The sequence below is a fragment of the Elephantulus edwardii genome, unplaced genomic scaffold (genome assembly GCF_000299155.1).
Source record: "Elephantulus edwardii isolate Elephantulus edwardi_28Jun2011 unplaced genomic scaffold, EleEdw1.0 scaffold00011, whole genome shotgun sequence".
NCBI lineage: Eukaryota > Metazoa > Chordata > Mammalia > Macroscelidea > Macroscelididae > Elephantulus > Elephantulus edwardii.
In genome coordinates, this window is record NW_006399761.1 from 1140303 (window position 1) to 1156060 (window position 15758).

At 51.3% G+C, this 15758-nt stretch overlaps 1 protein-coding gene across 1 annotated transcript in view; it reads right to left on the minus strand.

Moving 5' to 3' along the window:
• Positions 1-1982: 1982 nt before the first annotated feature.
• Positions 1983-15758, minus strand: part of STAMBP (STAM binding protein) — an 18978-nt gene continuing 5202 nt past the window's right edge. The window contains exons 2-9 of the mRNA XM_006880856.1: positions 11129-11204; positions 10751-10846; positions 9116-9482; positions 7362-7486; positions 6018-6155; positions 4359-4471; positions 3567-3666; positions 1983-2066 (exon numbers count right to left, since the gene is read on the minus strand). Coding sequence (XP_006880918.1) covers positions 2010-2066; positions 3567-3666; positions 4359-4471; positions 6018-6155; positions 7362-7486; positions 9116-9482; positions 10751-10846; positions 11129-11204 — 1072 coding nt within the window. The 3' untranslated portion in view covers positions 1983-2009. The remainder of the gene's footprint in view (positions 2067-3566; positions 3667-4358; positions 4472-6017; positions 6156-7361; positions 7487-9115; positions 9483-10750; positions 10847-11128; positions 11205-15758) is intronic.

Genomic DNA, 15758 nt, shown 5'->3' on the forward strand with positions numbered 1-15758 from the left:
CTGTAGAAAAGATCAAAGACGACAGCCTACAAGATAGATCACATCTCAACATCAAAGACAAATATTCTCAACAGCAGACGGATAAACATGATGGTAGATGGGAAAAAAGATTGCAGTGGTCACTGACTTCATCTTACCAGGATCCACAGGGATGTACTGCACTGGGAAAATGTGCAGTCAGGGACCCTGCCGTTTGAGACTAAAGTGCACCTGATTCAGGCCACGGTCTCATCGATATCACTTGCTGTGCATATGAAACCTGGACAATGAGTAAGGATGGCAAATGAAACCAAGAGTTGAAGTCTTTGAACAGTGGAGTTGGAGAAGGGTACTTACATGGACTGCCAAAAGAACAAACAGGTGTTAAGAGGAAGTGCAGCCAGAATGCTTCTTGGAGGCAAGGATGGTGAAACTTGATTTCTCATTCATAGGACATACTGCTAGGAGAGGCGAATTCCTTGGAAAGGGTCATCGCGCTTGGAAAGGTGGGGGAGGGTCAATGAATGACAGGAAGACCCTCAGTGAGATGGACTGACAGGGTGACTGTAACAGTGGGCTCAAGGTGTCAGAGACGGTGAGGATGGCGCAGGACAGGGCAGGGGTCAGGCCTGTTGTTCACAGCGTCACCACGTACTTGACTCGGCAGCTCCTAACAACAGCAACACACAATTTTGGACTGACAGTGCAATGCTTTACCCACCAGGCCACCTGAGGTCCCTTGGGAGCTAAGAATTTCAGAAAAGAAAAAGAATACAGGACAGCTGGAGCCTTTACGGGGGAATGTGCAAAGATCACTCAAACGTAAGCAGCAAGATCAAACAGAGTCAAGAGACACAATTTTAAAACAAAGCCAGACTTCACATACTCAGAGATCTTTGGCACCTCCTCTCAATTCTAAGTCCTACCTGGTACAGGACTTTCTTCCCTTCCCCACAAGCATCCCAAACAGCACTGCCGTTTCTCAGCTCGGCTCACAGAAAGGAAGGCGTAGACTCAGTGGCAGCTACAAACACCTTACTGGGGGGAGTCCACGTCAGAAATGAAAAGTCAACAAGAGAAAATGAAGCAGGGTGGCTGCGGCATGTTCTCATTTATTTGGAGTGTAACTTGGCACTCCAGATAAAATCTAATTATCCTGAGCTGAAAGCTTTCAGGGTGTAAGGGAGAAGGGGATGGGATGACCCACTTGAGACGGCACCAGAAGAACAGAGATGACCTCACACCCTGGAAGGTGGCCACAGGCAGAGAAAAAACACTGAATAATTAAAAGGGAGCGGGGATACACCTTGACCGCCAGCGTGGCTCATGCTGCCCACTTCTCCCCCAGCTCAGCCCAGCCGACCAGGCCTTGGATTTAACCCGCTTACTCAATGCTCGAGTCAACTCATCACTTTCAAGGAGACACAGAAAAATAAGTTAATTGTTATTTTTATTGTAGAGGAAAAAAAATATCCTAAAGTATCTGTTAAATAACAATTCTTAACAAAATAGCTCTCAGCATCTGCTGGCCTCACGTGGGGTCAGATAGAGCGAGTGGTCACGTGCTGAGCCCACAAACGTCCCCACAAACCACAGGGAACCCCAAAACCTCCGACATGGCTTCCGAAATTCTGCATAGTTGCCCTTATTTGATCCAAAGGTGAACAGTATCCAAGCTGGCAGAGAAATTAGGACAGCTAAAAAGAAAAAGGTTATCCACTGGTGGCTTCAGAACAAAGGGCAGGCGGGAATTCACTGTAACGTCCTTTCAACTTTTCTTAGTGTTTGAAATTTGAGTTACAGGCAGACTGAAAAAGCTGCTTGCATGTAGTTCATGCTTTCCCCCAGATCTGCCTAAAAAATACTCTGGATTTTTTTGTTGTTTTTCAAATCAGAAATAGAAAATCAGTTCTTCCCAAGTGATGTCTGATTTCTGTTCTGTCTGAAAAAGGCCTCAAGGCAATCTTAAACCACAGGGCACAGTACACTGATGCGGTTAACAGTTCCTGGGAGATGTCCGGTTCAAAAGCTCATCGCAGGTCCGTGATGGTCACTGGTCTGTCCACAACCGTCACGTGGCTGCAGCTCTGTGACGGGGGAAAAGGAAGACAGGTGAAGCCCTGGGGAAATTCTGGAAGGTTATTTAAAACCGTCCTCATTTAGAGCAGTCACTGTGGGAACGGGGACCCACGCCGGGAGCCAGACTCTCGAGAGGCAGCAACTGTTAGGGGACGTGCCCCAGGCTCTCAGTGGTCCCTCATGCAGACTGATCACATCCAGGACTACTCGAGAGATATCCGTAAAACTCAGTCACCCAGAACGGACGAGCTCTGAGCTTAGTCACTACACAGAGAATGGAGGCACCTGCCCTCACACAGGGTGGCTGACTCCACGCCTACACGGGCGCCTTGTCAACGGGAGCCTGGGCACCACCATCCCACACTTCCTTCTAACTGGGCAGCTTCTGTCTCCACGTCCCGGTACAGGACTTCATGACCCCCCAAAGCCAAACCACCCATTTTATGACACACTAGTCAGAAAGCTCTTGCTCACATCCTGCCGATCACTGCCACTCTGCAGGGACTCGCGCTGCCTTTGGAATCATGTAAAGGACACTTGGTGCCTTTTTACACCTGCAGTCAGCACTCAGGGCCCCTGCTGGGGCTCCTCTCCTACACATCCCCTCTATCCCAGCTCCTCTTTGGAGACAAGGTTGCATGCTGGCCACTTGGTCCTGAACTTGGAATGTTAACATGAAGGCCTGAACAGTCTGGAGGAGAGGAAGCCCAGCCCCTCCGCAGTCATGGTACATGTGAGACACAGGTTCTAGGCACTAACGCTTCTTGTTCACAGAGCACAGCTCACACACTGAGACAACTTCCCAGGAAGGGCCCCTCTGACCTCACCGCACTGCTGGAATCAAACAAGCTTCCCCTGTCTCTCTTTATTCTGGAGGTAAAGGGAGCCACTGTGAAGTGCGGGATTCGGTGGTGCATTCACAACACCACGCGGCCACCACCCCGTCACTGCCCATCCTCACCACCCCAGCCCCCGGGGAGCACTAGTCTGCTCCCAGGAACTCACTTTCCGGGGTGCTGGGTTTACATGGTGATGTAACTTGGTGTGTCTGCCGTCTTTCACTTAGTGTGATGGCGCCGGGACATACACACAGCAGCACTTGTCGGCCCCTCACTGCGTTCTACGGCTGAACTTGACTCATCTGAAGGAGCTCTGTCTTTGACATCTGAATGTCATTCTCAACTCCAAGCCCGGCAGCTGATACAGAAACTAACGTTTCAGAAACCAGGCTGTGTGCGAGGCAGTCTCTGTACATTGTTTAAAGCTGCTATGACCGTGACCCTCGCTTCCTGGATGAACTAAGGAGGTTGAGCAAAGGTTTCCAGCCTTACGTGACTGGGCTAACCCTGGGCCCCTCCCAGCCCACACCACTCCCCCACGTGTGCCTTTGTCTGGGGGTTCTGGGAAGGGGTGTGACACGGCTCATCCAGGTGGAGGGTGAGACTTCTCATCAGGCCCAGTGGTCTCCCTGCTGCCCTGCTCGAAGCAGCCTCCACAGAGACACTTACACAGAACAGAGGCGGATCCTTGCTGTGGGGATGGAATCCTTTCTGGCGACAGGAAGAAATCTCCTCCAGTCCATGGTCAGTTAGTTTAAAGAAGCCGGTTCTGAAACAAGAACACAGAGGCCCAAGTCAAGCAAAGATCTCTCTCAAACACACCCACCCCTGCCTGGGACACCGGCCTCTGTCCACAATGGTGCAAACCTCAGACACTCTTCCACGCTGGTCACTTTCCTCTGAACTCAGAATGACTAACATGGAGGGAGTGTGGCCAGCAAGACACAAGGCAAGGGCCCTCTCGTTCTCTTTGAGGGCAGCAGTAACCCATCATTGTAACAGGGGGTTCTAGCATCAAGAAGCCGTTTCTAAAATGAGGGATGACTGCCTGACAGGTGCAGGATGTTGACAAGTTCCTTCTCTGGGGACTCATCCCTGCCCTCTTCTAGTTCTGGGAGAATTCAGAGCAAAGGACACATTGTGAAATGACAAAAAAGGCAGGCCCTAAAAGGATCAATTTTCTAACCCATCACTCTCCTGAAATTCCTATTACTTCAAGCATTTCAAAATTCTTCTGGAGTTTTTCTTAGAAAATCCTAACACGGGATGGTGCTAGGGTATCTTGTAGAACAAGAGCAGTAGGCTTCCTGGATATGGGCCCTTTAGAAAAGCAAGTTAGCCCCGCAATCTACATCTCTTCTAGCCAACAAAGAGGTGCGGGCCCTGTTAGCTCAGGCGTGGAGACCCCTCTGACCTTCCCCACACCCCCTGTCCCGTCCACCCCAGACCCCGTGGACTCACTCCTGGAACTTGGGGGAGCAGACGATGGCTATGGACTCAGGCAGCATCATCTGATAGGAGCAGTGAGTGTGCAGGTCAACGCTGGACAGGAAGGCGGTCTGTGTGGGGTGAGTCTGAGAACAGAGATACCAAGTCAGAGAGCCCCTCGTGGGGGACACAGTCAAGCACCCCTCAACTGCTGGCCATGATCTCCTCAAGTACAAAGCCATTCATCGGTTCTCAGTCCTGAGGGGTAAGTCAGGGGTTCATAACTAGTAATAAACCCTCCTCCCAAACCTTGAGTGAGGATCCTTTAACACAAGTAGATTAAGATACATACTTTCTTTCTTTTTTTTTTTTTAAAAAGACACAAACTTTCTAATTGGCTGGAAAGATGGTCACTCCAGTTTCTAAGCCTACATTGTGTCCTTACTGCTTAAGGGCAGGTCTAGATCTCAACCTTACTGAAGGCAGTATCATTGAAACTGAGTTCCCTCAATGTCTCCAAGCATCTTATTTTTTAAAAAAAAAATCTCTATATATCTTCATCTCTCTCCCTTCAATCTTGTAGAAAAATTAGTTTCTCTCACCTATGAAGATGATGAAAGAGACAATGAATAAGGAAGACTGAAGAAGAATGAAGTCTTTGAATTACAGTGTTGTAGAATATCGAATATTCTATGGACTGTCAAAAGAACAAGCAAATCTGTCCTATAGGAAGTCCAACCAGGGTTGGAAGCAAGGATGGCCTAACTTCATCTCACGTTCTTTGGGGATGCTGGGAGGAGGGGTTGGTCCTCAAGATGCTGGGAAAGGTGGGGAGTCAGAAATGGAGAGGAAGCCCTATAACGAGATGGACTAATACAGGGACAGTGGCCTTGACCATGGCAGAGATGGGCAGCATGGTGCAGGACAGGGCAGGGTTTGGTCTGTTAGTCGGAAGGTCACTGTGAGTCACAATCAGCTCGGCAGTGTCTAACAACAACGGGAACATGAACCCTCCATCTGGACTTTACTTTTAACGCTTTCTTCTCTCTACATTAGCTCGTCTTTCCTTTCCTCTTATATCCATCAGCTCCCTCAGCATAAAAAAGCAGTTCAAACAAGTGCACTTAACATGAAGGAACATTAAAAACGTGTGAAAGCAAGACAGAAAAGAGTGCATATGTAACTCCATATATAAAATCCCACACCAGGCAAAACTATAGAGTTTGCTTGCATAAAGTTGGCACACCTGTGTGGACAATGTCCACATACTTTGGACGCCAATGTCTCGCCTGTCAGACGCACCATTCACACTCACAGGAGAAGCAGGGCTTTATGAGAACCTGTGTGAGAGCTGGTGGCCAAGTGGTAAAAAGCTGTGCTGTATCTCAAAGGCTCATAGTCTGAATGCATCAGCTGCCCTGTGAGAGGTCGGGCAGTCTCCGCCAGTGTGATTCACAGGCTCTGAAAACCCACTGGAGGGTCAGCTGTGAGTCAGTTCAGACTTAATGGCACAAACAACAACAACAACGTGTTTTTCTTTTCAAAATTCCCAGAAGTCAGTGATGGGGCCAGCAGTCAGGCATGCTGGCTTGGGACTGAGGCAAAGGGAGGAAGAGAATCGGATGCCGCATGCTTGGCTCCGAGGGAGGCCGGCACATGCACACCCAGAGAAGAGGGCCCCACACGGCTTACGTGAATCCAGCCCAGCGTGATGAGGCCCTGCTGGTCCTGGATCAGGAAGAGCTCTTCTTCATTCTCTGTGTTGCAGTAATCAGACCCAGCGCTCTGCTTCGGGATGAGAACGTGGGTGATGGTAAACTCGTTCCGCATCTGCCAGAGGATAAAGCAGCTAATCGTCACCCCGAGGCACTCACGTGACCCCGGCGCGGCACAGCCATGGCAGTGAACCATATACCCACCCAGCACGCAGCCCTTCCTCATGTCCCCCGGGCCGGGCTCAGCAGTGCCTGGGATGCTGCGCACGAGGCAGCGGCTGAGAGCCTCCCACCCCCCGATGCCCACACTGCATCTGACTCCACTGCCCCGCCGTGGCTCTGACTGCAGCTGGAGGGGTCTGCTCGAGGGAGGCCCGCTGCAAGCCTGAGCGTCGCACCACTTCTTGCTCCTGCTCCCACGCGGAGCCGTTTTCCTGTCCCTGTCTTCTTCTATGCCCTTATCAGTTTCCAAGGCTCTATGTCTACCCACCTCACGTTCTCATCACTGAGGACTGAGCTCTGTAACAATATCAGACCTGCTGACACGGAGGTGCTTCCAGCCCGCAGTGACCCTGCAGGGCCCCGCAGGGCTGCCACGGCCGTCATCTTTACAGAAGCAGCTTGTGCCGTCTTGCTCCCATGGAGCAGCTGGAGGTTCAACCCCAACCTCTCAGTCGGCGGTCAAGAGCTTAACCACTGCACTCCCAGGACTTCTGAATCAGCCCACATGTTCTCTCGATTCCTAGAGCTCATCAAGCTGTGCCCCGTGTGGTGAGTGTCTCCCATCTCTCCCAGGTCCTACTATAAGCACCAACACTACCACGGATGACAGATGTTGCTGTGCGCCCTCCAGCCACAGCCGACCCGGAGCTGACCCTCCAGTGAGTTTTCAGAAGCAGCTAAAGGACGGGAGGACATTGTCCGTCCTCCTCTCCCGGAGCAGCTGGTGCACCTGAGTCAGGCACGTTTGGGGTGACGGCCCAATGGCTTAGCACGAAGCCACCAGGGCTCCCCCCACTGTGTAGGAGGTGTGCTCAAAACCAACAGCGATGCTGCCAGAATGTGTCGACCGAGTGTACAGTCAGGCATTGCTCACGACTGGCACTGGAATGAGGAGCTCTGGTGGTGCAGAGCGGAATGCACCAGGTCTATGGCCAATGGTCAGGTGACCAGCCCCTCTGGGGGGGAGAAACGGGCAGCAACGCCCAAAACAGTCATGGGCCCTGATCTGGTCAGCTAGGGGGCGGCAGCACACAGAACTCTGGGACTGGGCAACCCTCCCGAGTCAAGGGTGGTCGAGGGACAGGGAGTCAGTTTTTACCAGTTTACCACAGAGGATCCCACATGTCTCCACTCCCCGGGCGGTGTTGGCACTGGCTAACTGGAGGAACTGCGGGCAGAGTCGGGCGGGCACCATCACATGGCGCAGGCCGTCAATTGTGGGAGCTGTAAGAGAAAGGGGGTGCCTGAGAGCGCCTGGCAGGCCTCCCACTGACCGCAGGCCAGCGACAGCACTCAGTCCCCAGGGACCCCCCAGTGCAGGCACTGAGCCCTGAGCAGGGAGGTGGCCTCGGGGCACAGCCAAGCAGACAGGGGGCAGGCTTCTCTCACAACTCTCAGCACAGTGGGTGAGAGTCCATGTCTGCAAGCAAACAGGCTTTAATCACCCCAGTTAACTACGACCTTAAAAAAGCCCCCACGATACTCAGGAATCCTCGGTCAGACTGAAAAGAGAAGAAGCCTAGAGCACGTCTTTCAAAGAAAGCGTCAGAGTGGACTTCTGACAGCAGAGAAGGCTGTGAGCAGTCCCGTCCTTCTGAACTCAGGCACTTAGAAGAAAGTGAAGATGCCGAGGAGACAAAGAACAAAAAGACATAGTCTGGTCTATAAAAAGGTGGTGAAAACAGAGCAGTGTGCACAGCTGGCTGGAGAATTCCAAGGGTGGCCCCTGTGCTGAGCAGCACAGAGAAGGCTGAGAGCCAGCAGGCCACAGTGCCCTCCAGCCACGCTCCAGGTCCTGCACGCAGGCCAGTAAGTCCTCAACTCAGCGACCGTGACTGACAACACACCAAGCAGGACCTGTGCTCAGCCTGCAGGTGTTGGAGACTCACACCTTCACGCACGGACGTAAAAACAGGTGAAAGTCTGCAATACCAACTGAATGACATGAATAGCATTAGGGATAAAGAGCTCTGGGAGTTAAGTACAGAATCTACCTGAGGGAGGAAAGGAGACTGAGAAAAACGTTAAAAGCAACAGAGAGGAGAGATTCTAGCACAGGCGAAGCTCCGTGACAGACCATCTGGGAAACGCTGTGGAGCACAAAGGTCCAACCTGACCAGGGCAGGTGGCACAGGGGTGGGAGTAACAGCTGGGGGACCCTATCAGGGACGACGTGGAGAAGAGCCCGAGAGCGCCACCTCAGAGTCTACCTTCCTCTCCTGTCCTACCTTCTTCTCTGCCCTGAAACTGTACTTTGACATACATCTTCTGAAGGCCGAACTCCACAAATGGTCATCAGACAATAGGTTCCTACTGCTTCCCCCATTATTATTCAAATATCAAGGTACCCTCAGACCACCAATCCCTGGGGAGAGGGCGAGAGATTCTCAGTGGCTTTTGGGGCTGGGCTGAGCCATCACCGGCCACACACAGTGCTTCCCTTGAACAAATTCTCAGCTGTCTCTTTAACGGTCTTATGCAAAGTTGTCCTACGAATGTCCAAGTCTGCTCGAATGTCCAAGTCTGCTCGTAGTGGTTTCTAATGGACTTTGCATGTCAAACCTCCACCCAACTCTTAGGACTTAAAGATCTAGTGGAGATGTTAAACAACACTTGAGAAAACTGCCTGGACTTCACGTGAATTACACAGCTTAAGTTAAGGCTACTTTGCCCATTGTTTCTGTGCTGTAACATGGTCAGTGGGACAGGGCACACTACCATACAACGTTATCAAGGGAGTTCTGGTGCCCACAGCTGAATACTGGACTCCGGGAGGGAGTCTTGGGCTGAATCTCCCAGGATGAGGCTGTGTGGCTGCCATGGAGACAGAAGGACACCCACACGTGGACTTACTACTTTCCGAGCTGGTCAGCGCCCCAGGCTTCAAGGACCTGTCCACCAGCGGTGGCTTAGCTGGCCTCACGATTGAGTTACAGTCTGAAGGCTGTGTGGCTGAGGCAGGTGTGGTGGGGAACACGTCTACGGAGGGTCTCTCCAAGTCAGGCACCAGGGGACCGCCGGGGCCCGGGTCCACCTTCCCAAACTCCTGTACTATCTTCAGGCGCTCTTTTTCGAGCTCCTGGTTGCGGATCATCTCCTCGAAGGCGTGGAACTGCTCCTGCTCCAGCTGCTGCTGCTTCTGCTGCGCGACCCTCTGCCTCTCCTTCTCCAGCTCCTGCTTGACGGCCATGCTCTGCGCAAACTCCTCCGCTGCCCTCCTCTACAAAGAGAAAAGCACCAGGCGACGCTGACTGAGCTGCTCCGGAGAACCAGGCTTTTCCGCAGACTGAGGATCAGAGTGTCCGGCTACTCTGGGCTAATGGGTCAGTACAGAATCCACTCCCGCTCAGTGTGTCCACCCTCAGAGCACACACCGCCACCCCTCTAGACTCAGTATACCAACTCTTCAGTCACGGACAGTCAGAGTCCCAGGCTGCCGGGTCCCCTTCTCCAAGGACGATCAGCAATCAACACCTTCTGCACAGTCTACGGACTCTATCGTCTGTGCTCCAGGCCTGTGTCATATGCAGCCTCATCTGGTAACTGTGCCATGCACACATTCTGTATTCCAAATAAGGCTCTAAGACAAGACTAACTCCACGTCTACAAACCCTGGGGGTCTCCACTGAATTTTAACCCCAGATGAAGCCTCTGGGTTTTTCTGGTCATCGGTTCACTACAGAGGGAGGTTTGAAAAGAAAAAAGAAATTGCAACCAGCACGCCCTTCACTAGGCTTTCACTTCCTCAGGACCTAAAATATACGCCTCACTGCTCCTTCCTGTTGACAGTCAACCAGCGCCAGGGCAGGGCCCAGAAGGCCGCTCAAACAGGCATGTGAGCACTTCCAGGACACAAGTCCACGGACAGCATTCTCGGTGCTTCAACACATGGTTTAACTCGAACTCTTCCCCAAGGAGATAATTTTAAAACAGTTCAACAGGGGTAAATTATTATGTGTAACTTCAAGTACAACCAAACGTGACGCAAACACTAAAAGTCTCTCATCTAAAACCCGTGTTTGAGGAAGCCACTTCTGTTGCTCTTAGCATCTTCCTTGAGGTACAACAGAGGCACAGAAGACTGACTGTTTCCCAAAGCACCTTCTCAGGCAAACAGGTTAAACCAGGGCTCCAGTCCTCAGCCTGAACACCCGTGCTCACTAAGGTTCTGCCAGCCTTCTGGGTAAGGAAGTGTGCTGCCAACCCAAAGGCAAGTGGGATGAATCCACCAGCTGCTCCTTAGGGGAAGAAAGACGGGGAGTCTACTTCCACGTGGCTTATGGCCTCGGAAAACCCACTGGAAGGTTCGCTATGAGTCGGTTCTGACCTGACAGCAATGAACTCATATAAAGATATCACAGATACATAAACACTGCTGGCATTTAAAAAGAGCAAGGGGAAGGAGCAGGATCTGCTGAAATATTAAAATCACAGGGTATAGCCTAAGAGAACACAACGGTTTCTTTTTCTTTGCAGGCACACACTGACCTTTTCTTCATTATATTCTGCATATTCTTTGGTGTACCGCTTTAATAACTCTGCCTTCAACTCTTCTGCTTTGGGGAACGCGATCTCCTTTAATTTCTGAGATAGAAAACAAAATACTGAGGATGAGAATAACAGAGGCCTGTCAAGTAGAGAAGAGAACTTAAGTCAAGGCAGGCAGTGTTGATGATGTGACGACATTTACAGACGTGACTTCACGGGCCCTCCACGGTGCCAGGCGGCTGCGGCCTCGCTCACTGCTCTGGTGGGATGCCCAGAGGCACGTGAGATGCCCGACTGCAGACGGGAAGGCTCTTACCGTGGCTTTAGTCTGCACGGCTTTCAAATGTGCAGGCGGGCAACAGGAAGAGGAAGACTCACCTTTACTGTGTCTTTCTTCTCAGGAATGACAGCGGATTTGTAATCTCGATGTTTGGGTAGTTTCTCAATAAAGAGCCTAAGAGAACAGAGTGGAATGATTCCGAGGAAAGAAGATGTTCCAAAGCCCCTGAAGCCGAGACAAGTCCCTTCTGCTGCAGCCTCTGCAGAAAGAGCCTCCAGAGACACGGGGAGGGACAGCAGGCCCCTGGACAGGCCGTGCTCCCGTCCCGCGGTGCTCCCGCCCCGCTGTGCTTCAGTCCCACCGTCACCTCCTATCAAGAAGAGCAGGCGCTCCTCTCACCTTTCAGATCAGGTGTCAAGTGTGCCCTGGACGCCTCAAAAAAAAAAAGGAGGGGGTTGGGCAGAGAGCACGCATATCCTGTACTCAAACGTTGTGAGCATGGAGTCAGAACTGACCCACAGCTGAGCCTCCAGTGGGTTTTCAGAGGCAGTTAATCCCGCGGGAGGAGACTGCCCATCGTCTGCAGAGCAGCTGGTGGATCTGAACCGTGCGCTTTGGCATAGGCAGCACGACTCCTGACCACTAAGCCACCAGAACTCCCTCGTACTCAGATATGTGTCTCCAAAGAGAGACCGTGAACTCGGGACAGCAGTGTTTTCAAAGGCAAGGGCGCTGTCACAGAGCCTTCTTCTGGGCAGTCGGGCGGTGCTGGCCAGGAGGCTAGCCCTGTACCAGGCTCTATTCGGATCCACTGTTGAAACAAGAGAAACGCACACGTGGTGAAGTCTGTGTTTACAGAGCCTGGTGCAGGGAAGCGCCCCTTCTCAGCATCATCCCTCTCAAACACTTGTTTTGGGCTGCAGCCTCTGTAACAAGTCTACGCTCTTCAGGGCCATTGCTAAGAGACTCATTACTTCACTGTCTATAGCACAAACAAGAGCAGGGAGAGGGGAGAGAGAGAGAGAGAGTGTGTGTGTGTGAGTGAGTGTGTGAGAGAGAGAGAGACACACACACACACAAGGGTAGAAGTGAAAACTTTTTATCTTTTTATATTATTTCCAGTTTGAATCATGCCATAAAATCCAGTTTATAAAATTCCCACACTTAACACAGGGATCCTTCCCTAGTTTCAGCAACTGTTGTCAGCTTTCTGAATGAGCAAAAGAGTCGTTTGAAAACAGAGCAGGCCACATAAGTCATGATCCACGTGGAGGGGACAGAGCTTGCAGCTGGGAGGACAGGCCCTGCAGTGGAGTGTCCCCATATTGGCCTGGAGTCTTCACTTTGTCAACCACTCTCTGTGTGACCTCAGCGAGTAACTGAACTTCACTATCCCTCAGTTTCCTTACACAAATACAAACTAATACCACCTGACTGGGTGTCTATGTGGCTTAAAGAGATAACAGGAAGAGAGTGATGAGTACAGTGGCTCACACTCGGCTAGCCCCTGCCATGTGATTACAGGATTTTTATAAATAAGCAAACAGAAAAGTAACAAAGGGTAAGGCATGACAGAACCTGGACGTTAGTGAATAACAAGCTACTGATACTGGTCCATCAGATGTCCCAAAGGGCCACAGTGACGTGCCATGTTCGTAACTGGAGAAGCTACAGAGGCAGGGGCACGCAAGAAGTCTCTGGACTTCCTGCACAATTTCAGTAAACTGAAAACGGCAGTAAAAAACCAAGTCTATGGTTTTTTAAAAAAACGTAGGCAAGAATAAGAGATGCGGATGCCAGGATGAGAGAGGTTCCAGCCACAGAAGAGCTGCGGTCCGGACACGTTATTCTCTGGGGTTAGATGTGCGTGCAGCCGAGAGAGGCTGTGCAGCGAGAGGCAAGGACCCGACGCCGACAGCCCGAGAGCCAGTGGGTAAGGAAGGTACCAGCAGAGACAGAGGCATAAAGGGTGATGCACTCAAGACAGACTGACCCACACTCGTGACGCAGGTGTTCAAACTCAGGGGAAAGGCTATCATCATCCATGAGACCCGCAAAGGTCTGAAGGCAGGTCTACCCCGAGGTGTCGGCAAACGGTTATCTTCACGCACTGCTCCTGGGACTGCAAATGGAGAGGACTTGCATCTTGAGGGTGGGGAGAAGAAGGATGGGAGGCCGTTCTTAGCAACTTAAAACATGAATGCATCTCCTTTAAACTCGACAGTTCCACTCCCGGAATGTATCCATCACACAACCGTACAAACACCTGTAAGGCTACTCAGGACAGCATTGCTCAGAACCCAGGAAAAAGTCAAAGATGCAGAAGAAGAGGTATGCCGTCCACCAGCCTTCTAGGACGTACTCAGCGTCATCTGTGGGTCTGGTATTTGTCTAGAGCTAGGGGAAGACCAAATCCTTTCCCCAAGAGAATGTCCAATACACAAGAGCCAGAGAGAGGACAGAAAAACCGAGACAGGCTATAGAGTGAGTGCTAAGAGAAAAGGGGACGAAGAGGGACTTGAGCGGGAAGGGCTGGTGGAGAGGCTGGCTTTTCAGCTGGGGCAGCCTAGGAAGGCGTCATGGGTGAGGCAGCACCCCTGTAAATAAACCTGTGATGTCATGGAGCCGTGAAGATACCTGCACGAAGTCCCAGGCAGAGCGCAGAGCTGGGAAGTGGGGCGAGATGGCTCAACAAGCTGAGATACGTAAAGACATGACTGCTGAGAAGGCCAGTTGCCCGCTAGCCCGCTGCCCGAGTCCAGTCACGCTGCAGGATGAAAAGCACAGCTGGGCAGCCAAGTACACGGGCATAAACATCTTCCTGCCCGTGCAAAGGAAACCCAGCAGCAGTTACCTCTGGTGTGGGAGGGGGTGGTTCTTTTGATTTTCTGTGACCCCTGCTTGACCATTCGAAATTTAAAAAAAAATCACAAACAAGCATCTGTTTTCTGTGAACATAACCAGTTCAAGCAGGTAAGCAGGAACCCCTAACAAACCAGACCATATATTAGGGACTGCTCTCAGTCTTACTAGTTAACCAGCAAGCCATGCGGCATCACAGACAAAGATGCTGCTGGCCGTACACCCCATCCCACAGTCACACAGGTGACAGATGAGAAGGAAAAGGCTCTGGGCCGGGGAGGCTCAGGCAGGCGAGCGCTGCCTGCAGACTCTGCAGCTCCCTCAATACTGTGCACTCCATGACCATAAAAAGCTGTGAGAGGGCCCACGGTCTGGTTTATTGTCTGTGCTCATCCTGAAAATATGTACTGATTTAATATGCTCGAGACTTTCCTCTCCACTGGGGTCTGCAAAAGGCAAGGCATTTCGATAGTCCAGATCACTGAGGGGGAGACACGCCTGAGCTCACTGCGATGCCTGGGCCGCTCCAGGACGGAGGACAAGCGGGGCGCTTCGGGGCCCAGGGGCGGCATCCACACAAAGCCAAGAGCATCAATTCTCACTTGTCGGGCAGGCGGCTGGAAGGAATGCCAAGCAGAGTCGCTGCCGCTGCTGACACTTCACACCAAGTAAAATGAGGCCGGGAACAGGCCAGGGGAGAGCTGCGGGCACCTCTGAGGCCTGTCAGTTCTTCCAAAGAAAACTAAGACGGCGACATTGTTTCAGGCCAGTCAAAGCGAGCCTCAAATACAACAAGTAAGTGCTAACCCCTCAGGTCAAGTTCATCAAACTGAATGGAACACCTTAAACGGGACACCTTCCACAGAACAACTGTTGCTGCTCTTACATTAACATTCATGTCACTCAGAGCAACACACAATCACAGACCAAGACAGGCTTCAGGGGGGAAAAAACCCAAACGTGGCCACTGAAAATCTTATGACCAGGAGGTGAACCCTGTTTAACACAGGCCAGAAAATGAGTCCTGCAGGCGGGGAGGCCCCGGAAGTTAGATGGGGGAAGAGCTGCCTCCTCAAAGCAGCACCTCCTTTGATGATGTGACCATTATGAAGGCGTCTGGCACTTTTACCTGCTGACGTGCCATCACCAAAAATGCGAAGAACAGGTGCACATGCTCATTTCCATGCACTGAGTATGACTGGAAAAACTGGAAGTTCACACAACAGATCATCAAAAGCTCCGATGCTAGTTCACGATGAAGCTGAAGGAAATGAAAACCACGTCCCCAAAGATGTCTACCTGTGTTTCACTTCATACCCAAAGGCGTTGGGTTTTGTGGCTCACAACATGTTATTGATGGGAAGAATTAAGCACTCCAGAATATTTAATAGTGTTCATGCAGATTCTGTACATAAACCACGAAGAGGTTTTTCTAACAGAACGAGGGGACACTGCCTGGTTTAAAATCAGGGAAAGTGTGCACCAGGGTTGTATCCTTTCACTGTACTGACTCAATCTGTATTTTGGAGAAGCTGGACCATCTGAAGAAGATAGTTGTGTTAGTCCTCGAGGAGGACCCTTTAACCATCTACAAAGAATACAACTTTGTTAACAGTCCAAGATGGACATGAAGCACTTACTGGTGCACATGAAGGCCTTCAGTATCAATTACATTGCAGTGTGAAAAACATAAAAATGCTCCCAACTGATCAATAAGCAACATCATGAGACAGGGAGAAGACGTGGCGTTGTCAGGGATTTCATTTTACTTGGGAACAACACCCACAGAAACAACAGTCAGAAACTCAAACGACACACTGCGTTGGGAGACTGCTGCCAGGGACCTCTGTGAAGTGTGAGGAAGTA